Source organism: Xiphophorus couchianus, chromosome 18, assembly GCF_001444195.1.
Source record: "Xiphophorus couchianus chromosome 18, X_couchianus-1.0, whole genome shotgun sequence".
Lineage (NCBI taxonomy): Eukaryota > Metazoa > Chordata > Actinopteri > Cyprinodontiformes > Poeciliidae > Xiphophorus > Xiphophorus couchianus.
Window position 1 is genome coordinate 22,569,813 of NC_040245.1, and position 16,550 is coordinate 22,586,362.

Genomic DNA, 16,550 nt, shown 5'->3' on the forward strand with positions numbered 1-16,550 from the left:
CTTTATCCTTATTTTATTTCCTCTAACATTTATACACATACTTTGTCTATATGCTGAGCTTGGAACCAAAGTCAAATTACTTTTTGATGCAATTTAGGCCGTCACAGCTGATTTTTGTGAAACCAACCAGTTTACACAAATGCTACCAGCTCTGCCAAGAAGAGTGGGTCAAACACTGAGCTAGAAATATGCTGGAAGCTTGGTGATGGCTACAAACAGTCAAGAGACAGCCGGCAAAGGTTCAACTCACCAACTAGTAGTGGGAGTGAATGTGCACATGCCAATCTTTAAAGAAAATTCACTTCAGAAACAAAAGTCAAACTTTAAACCAAATTATTAATTAAAAGTTATGAAGCATAAGGTGACTGTAAACACTTAAATGTACACAGTCACTGCAACTGTCTATATGATGACAGTGGAGCTCATGAAGAAGCAAACTGAATGGTTTTTTTTTTACCAATATGTACATTTTAGGCATTTATCTGAAGTGAAACTATAAAAGATTTGATAATTTTGTTGTGATTGCTCAACCTATGTCAAGACCTACTAGCTTAAATTTTATATCAGTTTCAAATTTCCAAACTGATGGGTCAGTATAAATACAGCCGATTTTTCTAAACATTTAATATTTTATTTGCAAACAGAATGTCTATTAGCCGTCATCTTTAGGCTGCAGGAAACTGAATGCTGGTTACCGTCGTTCTGCAGACATACCAGAACCATAAGGGATGACAATTTAGAGAAGAGGATTAAAAACTGGCTCATAATGTGGATGTATTTAAAATACACAAATTATATTTCCCTCAATATCATTAGAAACTAATAAAAGGCAGTTGCATGCAAGGAAAAAAAAAAGGTCTTAAACACAAAATTAGAAGTAAATTCTGAAAAACAAAGCGTTGCATAGACATTTCAAATCACTTAAGTCTTTACTATAAACATGGATGCTCAAAAATTTAATATGCACCAACATGGAACCCTTCTCTTTTGATTTACAGAGCTTAAAAAAAAAAGAGAGACACTGTAATTCTGTTAGAAAGCATCTGACGTTTCCTGGTTTCCTGGCTGCTGTGGTGATTTGGTGAAGGTTAATGAAAAAAAAAAAAAAATCAGACATCAGGCTGATGGGACACATAAAAATCAGGCTTCCAACTCATTGGTTTCTGAATATTTTGGACATTAATTATTAACATAAGTCTGTACAGTTTAAAGGAGATACAAAAGAATGTTACAGTGACTGCAAAACAAGATTAAGTCATCAATATTATCAATATTTTATATTAATACCAACAAGGCTGTTATTTTTTTTCCTCTGCGTTCAAGTCTAGAACATTAACCATTTTTAAAATTGAGTGTAGTAGTCATTGTCTGGCGGGCAGCGCGCCCCGCGGGGCCGTCCGTCGTGTCTCCAGTCACCACGTCTCGTCCTCCAGTGTGGCTCAGGACTTTCCCAGTTTCCTCCAGCACTACACGCAAGTTTCTAGGCAAACCCGAAACACGGTGCTCACATGGAATGAAAAGAAGAAAAAAAGAATTCACAAGGAATCGACACAAAGAAAAGTTGCACTTGGCCTCTTTCTTCCCTGTTTAAAAAGTAAAATGGAGGAAAAACTGGCAACTGTTCACCTTCCAACATCTAGCCGAACACATCGTCACCCTCCGGAAAGAAATCTTACAGAATACAGTACGTCACGTTTTGTATTACTTCACTTGAACTGCAAAACGAGAGGGCAGGGAAGGGTGGTGGAACAGAAATAAGAATTTACCAAGTCTACACTGAATAGGACTCTCTGCGGATCCACAGAGATCAGAGGGAACAGTTAAACTGCAACTTTTTTGTTTGTTTGTTTCTTCTTTTTTTTCTTTTTTTTTCTGTAGCGGCGTCCATTAAACGGCTAAACGACCACTTCGCTCCCTGCACTAACTTCCACAAGTCCTCTTCGCCCCGGCGGTCGGAGCCACGGGAGAAGATAAGTGCGGGGTCGTGTTTAATCGTTCTTTTTCTCCCCCTCTGGTTTGTCTGTGACAGCGGGCGTGGTCTCTGCGGTGTTGTTCTGGGAGTGGTCCACTCCGCTGGTGCCGAATTCATTCACTCTGTTGGGATCGACCCGGTAGATCCAGCGCTGGTAAAGGTAGATGAAGAACACCACGTCTGCAGGAGAGGAGTCAGAAGTCGGATGTGTCAGTGAATCAGTGCGGCTCAAAATTGGCAACACATTTCGGGAAGCATCATCAAAAAACAAAACAAAAAAAATTTAACATAATACAACAAATAGTTGGAGTTTAGTTTTGAGGCTTTTCTGTTCTCATAAGTATAACTTTTAATATCCAAACTACCAAGTATTCATGCCCCATAAAAAGTTTTCCAAATTGTTACAACCTACAACCTAAACTGCAGTGTAGAATCTGCCAACAGAGCAACTATTAGTTGGACACGCCAAATATTTGAACTTTGAAAGTGGCAAGAAAAAAAATGTTAACAAAAAAATAAGCATAAGAAGTTAAGTTTGCCACCATGTGCCTTTTGTACAAAATGGTCACTGCAGTGGACAGCTGTCTAAAAGCCTTTTTCTTGTGCTTCTTGTGGATTTTTATGTTACAAATGCACACAGACCACTGAAGTGGACACCAGTGCATCATACAATACACCATCAACTACTGGCCATCCACTGCAAGGGCAAGAACATTTTTGTTAAATCCAATATGGCAGACAAACGAAAAAGCATACCGACCAACCCAGGCCCTTCTTCAACTGTAGAGGACTCTTTCAGGTAAATATATATATATATATATGTTACATCCAGTAACCCCTAAAGAACAATACTATTGATGCATTTTCCAAATAACTTTGTATTTGGAGAGAATCTTTTTTTTTTTTTTTTTTTACTTTTTTTCCCCTACCTTTTTTTTTAAAATGCCTTAGGAAAATCAAAGACACTTTGGAAAAAAAGTCTTGACATAAAGTATCATAATTCATACATTAATGGGATATAGAAGGCCAAGCTGTTTTGGCTTAAAACTCAAAACTAACAGAGCTACTCTGTAATAGCTTCATTTGAAGCTAGCTCATGGCCTAGTCAAAGTCCAGAGCTAAATCCCATTGAGTTGCTGTGGCAAGACTTGAAAGCTGGAGTTCACGTCCAGTTTGAGCTGGAACCGTCTCACATTGGAAAAATGGTTAAATGTTTAATTCTCTAAACACGTAAAGCTTGTAGAGACATATTTTCGCTTTAACTGCAGCATTAGGTGGTTCTCTAAAGTATCAGGGGGGCTGAACACACTAAAACCACAACATTACAACTCATCTGTACATTATTCATTACATTCCTTGGTTGTGATTATTTTGTTTTGTTATAACCAAATAACACAACCAAAATAAAGTCGCAGCCATTCTCAACAAAATGTGATTGACCATAAAGTATTGTGAACATATTTCATAGGGATTCTTCCACTTAATGACAAACAGCTATAAATAGTTGTTAAAAAAAATTCAGATGCTTATTTTCTATTTTTCTTTTTCTGTGAACCTTCCTTAGTTTTAATCTGAGAATTAAAATGTTTAGAAACATGTAAAACAAAATAGATTTGAAATTGCAGTAAGCAAAATTCAAAATATTTAAATCCAAAAACAATGCCCAAAAATACATCTGATTTTAAACATAAGGGCTGAATCAAGAATGCTTTCTTCAAAATTAAAAGAAAACTGCTTATAAGTAGCTACAATTAATTGCCACAAGGTGGAGTTGGAGGATTAACTACAGTAAAAGTTGAGACAGACATCTCAGCATTCTTGTAATCTGGACAGCAGGTCTGAATCATCGCTAAACTCCTAGAGCAAATATTTGCGAGCTCCATTTTTGGTGGATATTAAACAAAAGAATTTGAGCAAATCTTCCTCCAAACAAACAAAAAGCCTCTGGATTTACTGCCTCTAGAGTAAAAATCTAAAATGCATCAAACAAAAACAGCACGCTTCATGTTCAAGAGACATTGACATTCTCTGATTAATATAATTATCAGCTGGTGTAGATTATCAGTTAAATATTTTAGTAGAAGGCAACTGGACTTCTCTAGTTTCATGTTATTTCATCTCTCATTTGCCTTCAAGAAACAAGAGAAGTCCAGTTGCCTTCTTCTCAAGCACTTGGGAATTTGCATCAACAAAGGATTTACCGTCTCTAAGGCATCCTATCCTGTACATCATGGGCATCTTGATCACAAAGGCAAACAGGTCATCAATAAAGGTATTGAGAGCCTTGTAGGTGAGCATCCTCCATGGGAGGTGAGCTACAGACTTCATTTTGTAGTTGATGAATAGCTGCGGTGTCATTGTAATGAAACCTAGAAAGACCAAAGCAGAGATAGAAAGCAGCTGGTTATACAATCAACTCAGTAAAGCAAGCAGGCAACTTGCCAGAGTGCAATTCAATGTCTAAAAATACACAAAGCCTTAACAGAGACTACAGGGAATATAGATGTGCAACTATGATGCAAGTATAAAAACCAGCAGGTGTGTTTGCAACCAGGTACAGTTCAAGGGATGCAGCAAACCTGACAAAACATCCCATTAAAACAATACAAGCACGCACAGGAATTTTAGTGTATGCACAATAAGATCACCAGCAGATAAAGAAGCACTGAACATTTAGTAACAAAATAATAATCTTTTTGGGAAAATCTATAACACAAAGACACAAAAAGGCAAATTTATAACAGCTTTCAACGTTTTGCTGTTGTAATCTGAATCAATCAGCATAAAACTTTCAATCCAAGAGCTTATCTTGTTGATATTTCACATTTTACTGTATAAAAGAAAGTAAATGCAGGTATTGTTTTTGGGGGTTTTCCACTATTTCCTTCTTTTTTTTTTTTTTATTTAAAAAAGCCTTAATTCGACAGGTGGAACATTTCAAGCCTAAATTACTCTAAATCTAGATTTGTTTTTATTTACATGGTCACAGCTGAGATTATTGTAAATGTTCCATGCAGCAGAGAGCAAGCAGCAGAAAAAAAAAACATGTAATAAAGGGCATGAAACCATCAAATAAACTTACCAAAGGTTAACAAGAAGCCATAAAGCATGCTGAGTACCCAGGAGTACCAGCCTTTGTGCTCTACGTACAATAAACTGTAGACGGCGTAGCAGCCGAACAGAGGATAGAGCAGCCATGACAAGTACCTGAAGGCCATCTGTTAACACAACACAGAACGGAGGTCAACACAACTTTGTGCTACTTACATGCACTGATGTTCATTGACGTTTTAGTGAAATACAATTCAATAAAAAAAAATCTCAGACACCCTTAGAAGACCCGTCCAGGTCATTCATCAGGCATCAACATTCAGGGTTGCCAAAAGGAAATAACACTGCTGACTGATTCAACTTCATCAGCCCAGGTCAATTCAATTTAAAAAGTGAAACTCCTTTTAACATTTGTTAACGATGATTATTATTTCTGTTACTTGGGCAACATTTTCCTTCCACTTAACTTTTCAAAAAATATGCTTTGACACAACACACTGAATATAGCCAACCTTCTTTAGCATAAAGCATTTTAAGCTTTCTGTCCCAGGTCCTTACTTGTAGAAGGCATCACTGACTATTTGCAAGACGACGCTGGTCAGCAATACCAACGTTCATAACAGGCCATAGCGTCACATTTCTACCAGAGATCCCCTTCACTTAAATTTGGTTTTAATAATATTCCAGCTTTATTCTTATTTTTTTAAACTATAAAAAATGTATCAAAGTATTTACTTCATCTTTACACAAGTTTCCCTTTTTAAATTGAATTTACTGGAATAAACATGACTAGAGTCTTGAACAACATGCATACTTACGTCATCATAGATTTTGGTTGAAGATTCCACATATGTTGATTTATCTTTGAATACCAATCTTGGAAGAATCCCTGCGATTTTGTTCTCTCGATCCAACTAGAGGGAGCAAAAAATAACAATCAGAACAGAAATTCACATAAATATGGTAAAAAATATTTAATAATGAGCCCAACCCCTACAATTTGCCCCTAGTTTCCTTTTTGAGGTTTTTATTTTCCAAAAGTCTTTTTTTTTCTCAATTTTTTATTATTATTATTTTTAATCTGTATGTCAGAAGGCCTGCTTGTACCCCCCAGCAATAATATTTAGCTAAATATAATAATTTAGTAAAAATAAACTAGTCTGGCTGCCCTCAGTCTAATAATGACTCTTAGAGCCTCCATGTTGTTCAGACACCGGGTCCATGGTGGGGGGAGGGGATCTGTCCCTCTAATGATCAAATTATGGGCAGGAATATTTTTCATACACTGGTTTGTGAATAAAAACGTAGGTCTGATGTTGACGTTAGAAGAACTGTTTCTATTTATATTTTCATAATTGTCCTCGCTATAACTGGACAAAACCCGCTTCGCCCCTAAACACAGAAATGCTTCGGCGGCAGAGAAAACTTCTGACTGTAACTTAATCATCCTGCTAAATGTTCGGTTCGCTACAGGCAGTCTGATGTCAAGTCAAGATGATTCTTTAAACTTTTACAAAGTAAACTTTCTAATTAAATCCTAAATGTAAAAAATTATTTTCTCAGCTGAATGCACTAAATAAAATGTAACAACATTGTCATTCTCTATAAATGATGCTACCGGTTTAGATTTATGGTCTGTGGTACAATTAAACCATTTCTAGGGGCCCCTGAATGTCTGGAGGGCCCCTACCAGCAGCTACTGAGTTTTCTGAGATCACAATAACAAATTTTGCCAGACAATAAATTGTCCCTGAACTTTTTGTGATAAACGATAATATTGTTGTTTTGAGACAATTTTCAATATAATGGTAATAATGGAAGAATAATATAAGAACACTTCCTTCAAAGATCAATAAACTTTAAATTCTGATCAACATTTAAACGTTGGAACTGGAAGACATTTTAAATATCCAAAATAAATGAACAAAACGACAGAAATAACAAATAAAATTGATTTTGAGCTCCCTGTAGACAAAATTGTCTTTCAAAAAAGGGATAGATGAGACCAGAGCACCAGACTGAAGACCCATTTTAGTAGAAAGAGAGAAAAATGATAAGTCAAGCAAATGAAAATTATTGAGTTTGTTCTAGTTTATCATGCGATTAATTGATTTATTGTTTATTGTGACAGGCCTAGTAATATATACACATTTAATTTGGTTCTGACTTAATTTCTTCCCTAAAATATAGAAACTTTCCCTGATTTTACAGCAAAATGCACACATTGGTTAGTGTTTATTTACTTACCCTGACATCCATAACCTTGGTGATTTTCCACAGGTCAATTAGAAGACCGATGAAGACGCTGACTTGCACCACAAAGTTGGTTTCGTTGTCCAAAATGTACAGCAACACAACAAGAGACTGAAACACCCCAAATATGATGGAGCGCACAGACAGTCCTTCAAGAGATTGTCTGCTGTTCCAAAACTGGATATCTAATGGGAAGTAAAGAAAAGAAACAGAGGATGATGAGGTGAAGCTCAGGTGGGAAATCACACTAAAACACTTTTTATTTTTGATGAAAAATAAGAAACAATATCTGCCTACTCACCATTCTTAAAAGCAAGGAACTCAAAGATGCTGTGTACAATAGACACCACAATGGTGAGTCCCAGCAGGTACGGATTGGTTTCCAAAAGGGCAACCTATACAAGGAAAAACAACATTTTAATGTTAAAGCATACAAGTTAAAATGTTTTTCTCAAAAAAATTATTCACAGGGTTTATTTTACTAAGATAATAAAATCACACTAAGACTAAGGAAGAGCCAAATCAGATCAAATTCTGAAGAATTTTTAACAAACTGAAATATTCTTTAATACACAAAGCAATAAAAAATATCTACTAATGTACAAATACAGCAAACCTTACTGAAACTCATTTTTTAAATATTGTGAATACAAATTTATTCATCTTCTTTTTACCATCCTTCTTGTAATTTGAAAATATTCCTGCTCTTACTCTCATCTTTATTAAAACAATGTTCACTATTATTTAGAACCTTGTTTCTTCTCTGATGCAACGTGTTAACAGTAAATTAATAGGTTACACTACTACAACCAAAAACAGGACAACTAACATGACATCACATTATTGTATTTAGCTGTGGGCGCTCACCTTGACGGAGTCTTGGTCTTCGTCAGATTGCTCGTACGTGTCCTCAGGTAGGAAGTTCCATGGCGAGCGAGCGTTCTGGGCAGCGTAGAGCTGCCAGCGCCACAGGGACAGCGGGCAGTAGGTGAGCCTCAGCGGGAGTTTGGTCAGCGTCTCGTTGATGGGATAGTAGTCCTTCTGCAGGTTCCAGTAGTCATTGAAGTAAACTATGGGGTAGTAGTCGCCACTTACTGCGTCGAACTTAACATCTGGAATCAGACACAGAACAACGGGAATACCAGATGTAAAACTAAGCTAGAAATTCAGTTACAACTGAAACATTAAAAACAGGAAGTGAAACTCACATTGGTCTAGAGGGGGTGGGACAGAGCCTTTCACCCAGGCTGTGTGATCATCCACCATGTTAATGGTCAGGTTGGGGTGCCAGTGGGAGATAATCTCCACTGGACCGTGGCTCTCTGCCCGCTGTGAGGAAATATAGTTGAGACATTTCAGAGCAGCAACAGCCAACAACAAAAAATAGAAAAGCTACTTAAGAAAAACAGACTAAAATTTAAATAAATTATCTTTTACTTGGGTTATCCAGTTTGTAGAACAAATGTGTTGATGCTCTTATGCTCATTTCATTTAGATCAGAAAATATTTCTGGTGACTAAATTCTTTGGTCTCTTTTCTGTGTTCAACCTTTCCCAGGAATCTTTGCTACATTACATGTGATATGAAGCTATTAGACCAATTGGTACAGGTAAGCTCTGTTACAAATAAAAAAAAAATTTGGTTCTGTTAAATGTATCAAATTTTATTTTGAAAATATTTTCCCCTTCTTTTGCCCCCTGTTGAAATGGGGATCTGACAAAAATGCAGGGGTTGGACAACATTTTAGCCTTAACTGTGATTTTTTGTGTGCGTTCACCTTAATCATCTCAGGATCTGCTTCCGTCTCTCCTGTGAGCAGATTCTTAGTTTTCAGAAACTTTCTTCTTTTGAATTTATTGAGCACTGAAAAAAAACAAAGCAGTGATCAGTGGTTATTTAATTGCTATAAAAAAAAACTGTTTGCGTATTCCTGGTCCTTACTTTTTGTTGAATGAACTGTTGCCAGTCTGCGGTACTGCCCCTTGCGTTTCGGGTCGGGGTGGAATCCACTTTTAGTGAAATAGACATGAATGTACAGGGAGCCGTTCTGATGAACGTTCTGCAATCAAGCACCAAACGGGAAGACATTAAGAGTCGCAGACACAAATTTATCAACTCACTCTTCCACTGTAAAACCCCCTCCCTCCCAGTCTCAGAATCCCCTACCTCTGAGATGTCTAACTCTTTATATTGCTGGGAGCAGCCATCTCCGCTCTCCCCTGTGGCCCAGTCTCCGTAGACCAGGTCCCTGTGGAACCAGAAAAGGGCATCTGTGTTGTTGAAGTCAGTGAACACCTCCTCCTGGGACACGTAGACATACAGGTCCTGCAGGCACAGTGAGAAAAAAAAAAGGTGTTTATCTTATTACAGCATCAGGAGAGATGCAGCCAGATAGGCTGAGAGCATGCTAACACTCAGCCACATTGAGATTACATTAGGGATCCCAACATGAGGGCTGTTTAGGAATGAAGAATACTTTATTCTTTTTATATGTATAGTGCCTTGAAAAAATATTAATGCCTACTAAATTTAAACTCAAATTTTGCAAAGATATTTCAAACAACTTTTAAAAAACACTACATATTAATTATATATATATATATATATATATATATATATATATATATATATATAGATCTTTAATGCACATAAATGAGAAAACAGGAAGACAAAGAGGAAAAGTGCTGTACCATAAGGGTGTCTTTAGGGAAGAGGTTCCTGCTGGGTACTCTGGGGGCCCCTGCTGGTGTGTTGGGGTCAGGAGTGGACGGCCCTCTGCGGAACCAACTGCTGATTGCCCAAATTATGAAGATTCTGGAGAAACAAGCGACACCAAATCAGTAAAATGTTGATTTAGCCAACATACAGTTGAAGGTAAAAATGGTAGAGAAGATAAAAACGGGTCAAATGTAATTTTTATTTCACTGTGGTACTTGGATTAAAATCGGAATTTGATTTCATGTTGAAACTTTAAAGTTTTTTATTTGGTGGAAAGGGGAATATATGCTAACAGGATGACTCCACTTAAGTGACTGATAATTAAAATTCTAAAATGTTTCGCTTATTCACTATCCACTAGTTGGAGCTTAAGTAGTAATATATTTTATCTGGATGTAAAAATCATTAAGTCGTGTGTATAAGAGCCACTGCCTTTGCTGAATTTCACATGCAACTAAAACCTAAAAACAGATTAAAAAAATAAAAAGCCTTCAGTGTCCCATCTTGTAGATTTAAAACACCAAAAAAACAGAACACCACAGAGTAAAAAGATCACTAATTACATCAATGAAGGAACAAGATGTTCTGTTTTATTAAAATGATATCGCTTTTTAACTGCAGTAACCAAATGAAGATGACATTTGTGTCAATTAGAAAAGAAGAAGAAGCTGAAGAAGCAACTGTGTCAGGACAACAAAAATGAAATCGGAATATAATAAAGTTTCTATTTCAGGACTGGATCTTTTTCAACCATTAAAACATTATCTTTTTTTGTCCTCTTCTTTATGCTTCAATTTGCACAGAAAAGATGATGAGTCAGAGAAGAGAAGTAGAAAGACCTACTGCACAGTCTATACACAGATCTGGAGCACAGTGAACTAAGTGACCTGCAGCCCATTATTTTGCTTTATTGTATCCTTCAATAAAACAGTGACTCCATTATAATTCTAATAGAATACATAACATTTTATTAATTATTACAATGACACGCTAGTCCTTTATCTGCCAGCTGGTGAAGTGAGTTACTCAGTCTCAATTAAAGGTAAGTAAAGTTCACCTAAAGAGGACGCCTTTGATGACCTGCCAGGCATTAGGTGCTTGTTGCTGCTGCTGCTGCTGCTGCTGAGGATCCTGGGCATTTTCAGCTGTTTGCACAGCCTGACCGTCTGTTGTTGCAGCGGTTCCATTGCTGCTCACCTACAAATACAAACATGAAAAAGATGCAATTGTGGCCAAATAGAAGGTTCGTTGGTGATGCAGCAGTGGGTAATGCCACGATGTTCAGATCAGTCTCGGTGGAAACCAGTGTGTAAATAAGTATTGCTGAAACAGAACTTTGTTCTGCTCAACAAATGAAGTGAGAATAATATTAGTTATTACAAACATTTTTATGCAACTTTAAATAATCACATACTCCCTAATCCATCTTGTAATTTTCAACTAATAAAAAAAAACCTACAAAAACCAACAGACAGACATAAAGAAGGGAAAAAGGGAAATAAAAAAAGTCTTGCAATAGATATATTCCTCCATACTTTTCTCCCCTCCTGCCAATTCTAATGCAAACCTGGAAAATACCTAAACACAAAATATCACACTTTACATTTTTTTAAGATTGTGCAGAAACTGTTCCTGCAACTGTGGTCAAATCTAGATAGAATCTAGATAAGGACAAGATGCATGGATGCATGATGGGAAAATGTCTCTTTGAAAACATGTACGGTAGGTTTTTCTACACATTTACAGCTTTATTTAGCAACCAGAAACCTGATCCAAGTTAAAATGTATACACTCTAATTGACCCGACAAGAATACAAATCATTTTGACGTATAATAATTGATCTTTTTAATTTATGAGGCAATAACAAAGTAAGATTGTTTTCTTTGACGAAACACATAAATGGTGAAAGAAATGGAGTTCATAATACTCTACCAAAAGAAATGATAAAGCCTTAGAAGTAGAGGCCGAAGGTAAATGCCCTCCATCTCATTTTCATTTGAAGGTTTTAGTCTGTAAATGATCGCTTGGATCAGTAAAAGCAGATATTAGTGGTCACTTTACCCCAAGCTGCCACATGCCAATGTAACCCCCCACTCCCCTCTGGCAAGGCCACAGTCTATTCAAGTGTCACAATAGACAAGCACATGGCAAGTCATGAGACTCATTCACTATCCATCTAACCATCTAATCTGCTCTGTTGTTAGAAACACAAGGGGGAGCACTGGTTGGTCTTTTAAAACAGACAGAGCAAAGCTAAAAGTGTCATCAGTTTCAACAGGTTATGTAGCTTTCAAAGACAGCAAGGAAATGAGAAGATCTGTAGCCTTCAACTGGCTTAACAACATAATAAACCTCACTGTTGAAGGCTATGAAGTGGACAAAAATAGGGCTTTTCATCCTCCTGCTATGCAAAAATAAAACAAAGCTAATAATCCGGGACATAAACTTCTGTTTCCTGGATGGAACAAATGTATAGAAAACCCAAATATACACTCAGCAATAGAAAAATGTTCTCTCTCCACCTTAAGATAATAATTGACACCAGCTGAACAAAGTTTAATCATTCACCAGGTTGTCCAGCTAAATGATTCACACTAGTTTTACCCCTCTATCTGGGGTTAGAGACAACCCCCCGTCAAATACAAGTTTTTAAAACGTTGAGTTTATTTCTAATGATTAGGACACTTTATGACAATAATACAAGTAAAATAGAGTTTGGAAAGCTTTGTTTTTGTGTCACAAGCCTGATTCACCCAAGCTTTCCATAGTTACATTCAGATGTAATGCAAGAGAAATCTACCCTTGACTGATGTGCTGAGATCATTGGTGTTACAGAATAGAGCAGGCCATACACTTATGATTAAATCTGGCGAGGTGTCATCGACTGGCGCCCCTCTCAGAACGCCGTCTCAGAAATTTCTCCAGATTAGCAATAGGACATTTGGACAGCTGGGAAACTGCTCGCTCTGTAATTTATTGTAAATTTATCTTTGCGCAGCATTTGCATTGCCAAAGAGACACTTAAACGCATTGTCCCGTCCGGGAACATGGAAACCAAAGCGAACCATCTTTCTTTCTGGCAGACAAAATCCTGGAGGGCTGTAAAATTTATTATTCAAATGCATGAAGTACATTCACAAAATTCCTGAAGACACTATCTAGATTCCCAAACACGGATAAGTCTTGTTTTTTAGTGGCAACTATGTTCTAACGCAAAGAACTTTGATTAATTTAGAAAATTAAGGAATTCCTTTGAAGCTGATGCAAACATTGGACACTAACATTTGATCAAATTAAAATACATGATACAAAAATGCTGCAAATATGTTTGTAAAATAAATCTAAAACAACAACATACAAGTTTTAGATTTACAACTACCTAACATATGATAATCCACATTCTTGGCCTCTTGTTGCCACTCACTGCTGCTTCATCTCTTATCCAGTTTCATCTGTTTGTGAAATACGATGCTTTGAATTTTGATGGGCATCAGACTGAAGCACACAGGAGAGAAGTGGTTTAAAGTGATGAGTCACAGTGACCTTTAGTAACATGTTATGATGACTAATGTTCACAAAATAACTGTCTTTTTGCAACACTACACTTAATTAGAGGGAACAAATATAAGATCGTGGGCCTTTTCTACCAGCTAGATAACGCATGAGTTTGTCAAGCAAATATATTCTGGTTATTTAGTCACCTTTGAATATTTTTTGTACTTTAGTGTCTCTTTTTCCCTTTCCTTTGGTTCCTTCCATTTTATTTAGATCAATCTCTGCCTGGTTAGGTACATTTAAGTTCTCCTTATTACTATTTTACTTTCAATGGGAAAGTTGTATCTTCACTGTTCTAGTTCTTCACCCAAGTTGTTTTCAGTTCTGTTAAGTGCATTAAGAAATTTCTCTACAAATACTGCAACATTTATGCCACTAATGCTGATACACACCATGTTAGGACCTCAGACTTTTAGTGGAATAAATGTCCACTTGATTGTTCCTCCACTTTTTATATTTACATGCAAGTATTTATTATAAATATGCAAAACAATAGAAAAAAAAAAAGATTGGCCATTTTCCTGCTTTTAAGGTCTTATTCATTTAAAGTTTTATTTAATACAATAAGAAGTTTATTTTGGAAATTTATTTTATAATTTAAAACAAAATAGTAAAGTCCTATACAATATATATATAAATTATGATAAAAGGTCTGCATTTACTAGTTAGCTATGTTCACTGAATGCAATAACCATAAACAAAAAACATACCCATTTTTTAAATAAAAAATATACAGCTGTGCCTTTCTATCCTTCTGCTGGCTTGAGTAATTTAGTCTTACAAATTTACATTTTTTTAAGAAATGGAACTGCATACTTATCTACAATGCTCAAAGTTTTAAATGACGTGGTATGTGGTGGTCTAATATCTTTATTTATGTGATCCACTCACCATAAACACATCTGGTCAGATGGCCAGATTGTCCAAATTAAATCATAGAGCTTTTGTGGTTACCATTGTTGAGTTTCAACCACTTGATTAGCAATTAATGGCTGTGCTATCACCTTAAAAACAGACTTTTATTAGCAATTATGAGAAGCAGTTTTTAAACATTTTTTTAAAACACATACACAAAATACTCCAAATACATATTTTTTTCCCTATTGCTGTTAGTGATCTACGTAGACAGGACTAATTGTTAAAATTTTGATCCAACAAATCCAAGTTTAATATTGTTCAAAATGAATAGGAATTATTAAATAAACCAGTCTGTATGAAGCTTTCAAGTTCCTATATACAACAAAGGATTCCATCAAGATTTGGAAACAGTTTATGTCTCAGTTTGAGAATTTCACTATATAATTTATTTTGAGAAAGATCACAAGCTTCATATTTTTGGTTTTATGGTAGATGACATTTTAAAATGGTGAAAAATATATTCTACACTAACAAACATGACCCTTTGGCTAATGACAGGACTATTATAAATTTAATTAACTAACATTTACTCCAACTGCTGGAAGGTAAAACATTCAATGATGATTGTTCCTAGTAGGTTTCATGGCAATATGATAAAAAAAAATTTAAATTCAGCGTTTTGTGACCTTGGGACAAAGTAAGCTGAGGAACATAAATGACCTCAAATTTAAGCTTTTAAAAAAACAAAACCTACACATCTGATCTGATTTTTATTTAAAATTAATTTTAGTGCTTTTTCAGAGTAAATAGTTTGAGTTACAACTATTCAAAATAGTAATAGTATAACTAATTTCGGGCTCTTTTCTCCCAGAAATGAAGCTGATCCACGGTAGTTAATATGCCAATAAAAAGGACTGAAACTGTCCTTGGGTGAAGGTTTCACAAGCCATAATGGTCTAATACAAAATGTATATCTTTTGAAGGACAGATCGGTTCATATTTGAAAAGTGTGGTTCGATTATTTGAGACAGAGCTTTTTAAAGCTGTCCTGGAGCCAAAAACTGTCGAATTGAAGCCAATTCATTATGCTTACTTTTCCATTCTGTAAAGAGACTGCGTAGGAACCTTGTTCGGCAGTTTTTGGCTAAGCTACATCTGGTTCCCCCACCTGACAACTCTTAAGAGGCAGCATTTCTGTCATTTGAACGGCCACCATTGACACCGAGGAGGAAAATAGCATGTGAAAGGGTTTAACTTAAAAGTTGAAAAGAGTGGGAACACACTGGCCCAGTTAATCAAGCCATGCTGCGCTGACCAGGTTCAGGCCTTGTGATAGCTAACTGTCACGCTGCGGTTGTCAGCTGGTTAAAACACATTAAACTCAACATATAGTCGGGATTATTTTAAGGTTCGCCCTCGGGTACATTTCCCACTGTCAACACTTCCTTCGCTCCGTGTCTCGACACGTCAACAGTCCCGGTTTCACGACACACCGTGAGCGGCGACGGGAGGTCGTTTTAAAACCAACCGGCACTGACAACGTCACTGAGGCTCACGCAGCAACGGTTGACACGGTTAAATGCTAGGACGAGCAAACGCTACGTTGAAACCGTCAAACCGACTCCAACTCTCCGAACGTGGCGAGCAAAAACCCGCTGTAAGGCTGTCATTCATTTTACCTCTCCGTTGCTGACTGTAGGTTTAGTTGACTCGCTCCCCTGCGTCGCCATCTTTCCTCGTCTCTATCGCGCAAACAACACACTTGCTGGCTGGGAAGCTGCGCTTAGTCTCGCGATACGGCCGCTCTGCCGTCATCGGAGTGACGTACGCTTCTTGTGAGAGTTCCTTCAACGCCTTCTCGTAATGCTAAAACATCGAGTTGCGAAAAGTCACTTAACATAGAAATAAAAATAACAGTATTTCATAATGTTTAACACATGTGGGTCATTCATTTTCTGGTAACTTAACGTTATAATCGAAATAAATTATAAGCAAGTGGTTATTTGATATTTCAGAACAAAATGTTTTATTGATAGTGAAAGATTTTTCAAATTGAACGGGATAATAAAGATCATCATGCCATAGCTTAATAATCAGATTCAGATCCATACTTTATTTTTCCGAGACATTGGACTTGCTGGT

General features: G+C 36.5%; 1 protein-coding gene across 1 annotated transcript; it reads right to left on the minus strand.

Moving 5' to 3' along the window:
• Positions 1-906: 906 nt before the first annotated feature.
• clptm1 (CLPTM1 regulator of GABA type A receptor forward trafficking) lies at positions 907-16,233 on the minus strand. Its single transcript, XM_028045170.1, has 14 exons — positions 16,088-16,233; positions 11,052-11,191; positions 9,967-10,090; positions 9,443-9,601; positions 9,218-9,335; positions 9,054-9,139; positions 8,485-8,605; positions 8,144-8,388; positions 7,578-7,671; positions 7,271-7,461; positions 5,842-5,937; positions 5,055-5,190; positions 4,174-4,341; positions 907-2,152 (listed from the first exon to the last, which is right to left on the minus strand). Exons 1-14 carry the CDS (start codon positions 16,136-16,138, stop codon positions 1,989-1,991), a joined length of 1,893 nt encoding a protein of 630 aa, XP_027900971.1. The 5' UTR covers positions 16,139-16,233; the 3' UTR covers positions 907-1,988.
• Positions 16,234-16,550: the final 317 nt, after the last annotated feature.

Coding starts and splice junctions, on each gene's coding strand:
- clptm1 (XM_028045170.1), bottom strand. CDS start 16,138: ATGGCGACGCAGGGGAGCGAGTCAACTAAACCTACAGTCAGCAACGGA. Junction 10,091..11,051: donor ATCAAAGGCGTCCTCTTTAG/GTGAACTTTACT, acceptor TTGTTTCTCCAG/AATCTTCATAATTTGGGCAA. Junction 7,672..8,143: donor AAGACCAAGACTCCGTCAAG/GTGAGCGCCCAC, acceptor TTCCTTGTATAG/GTTGCCCTTTTGGAAACCAA.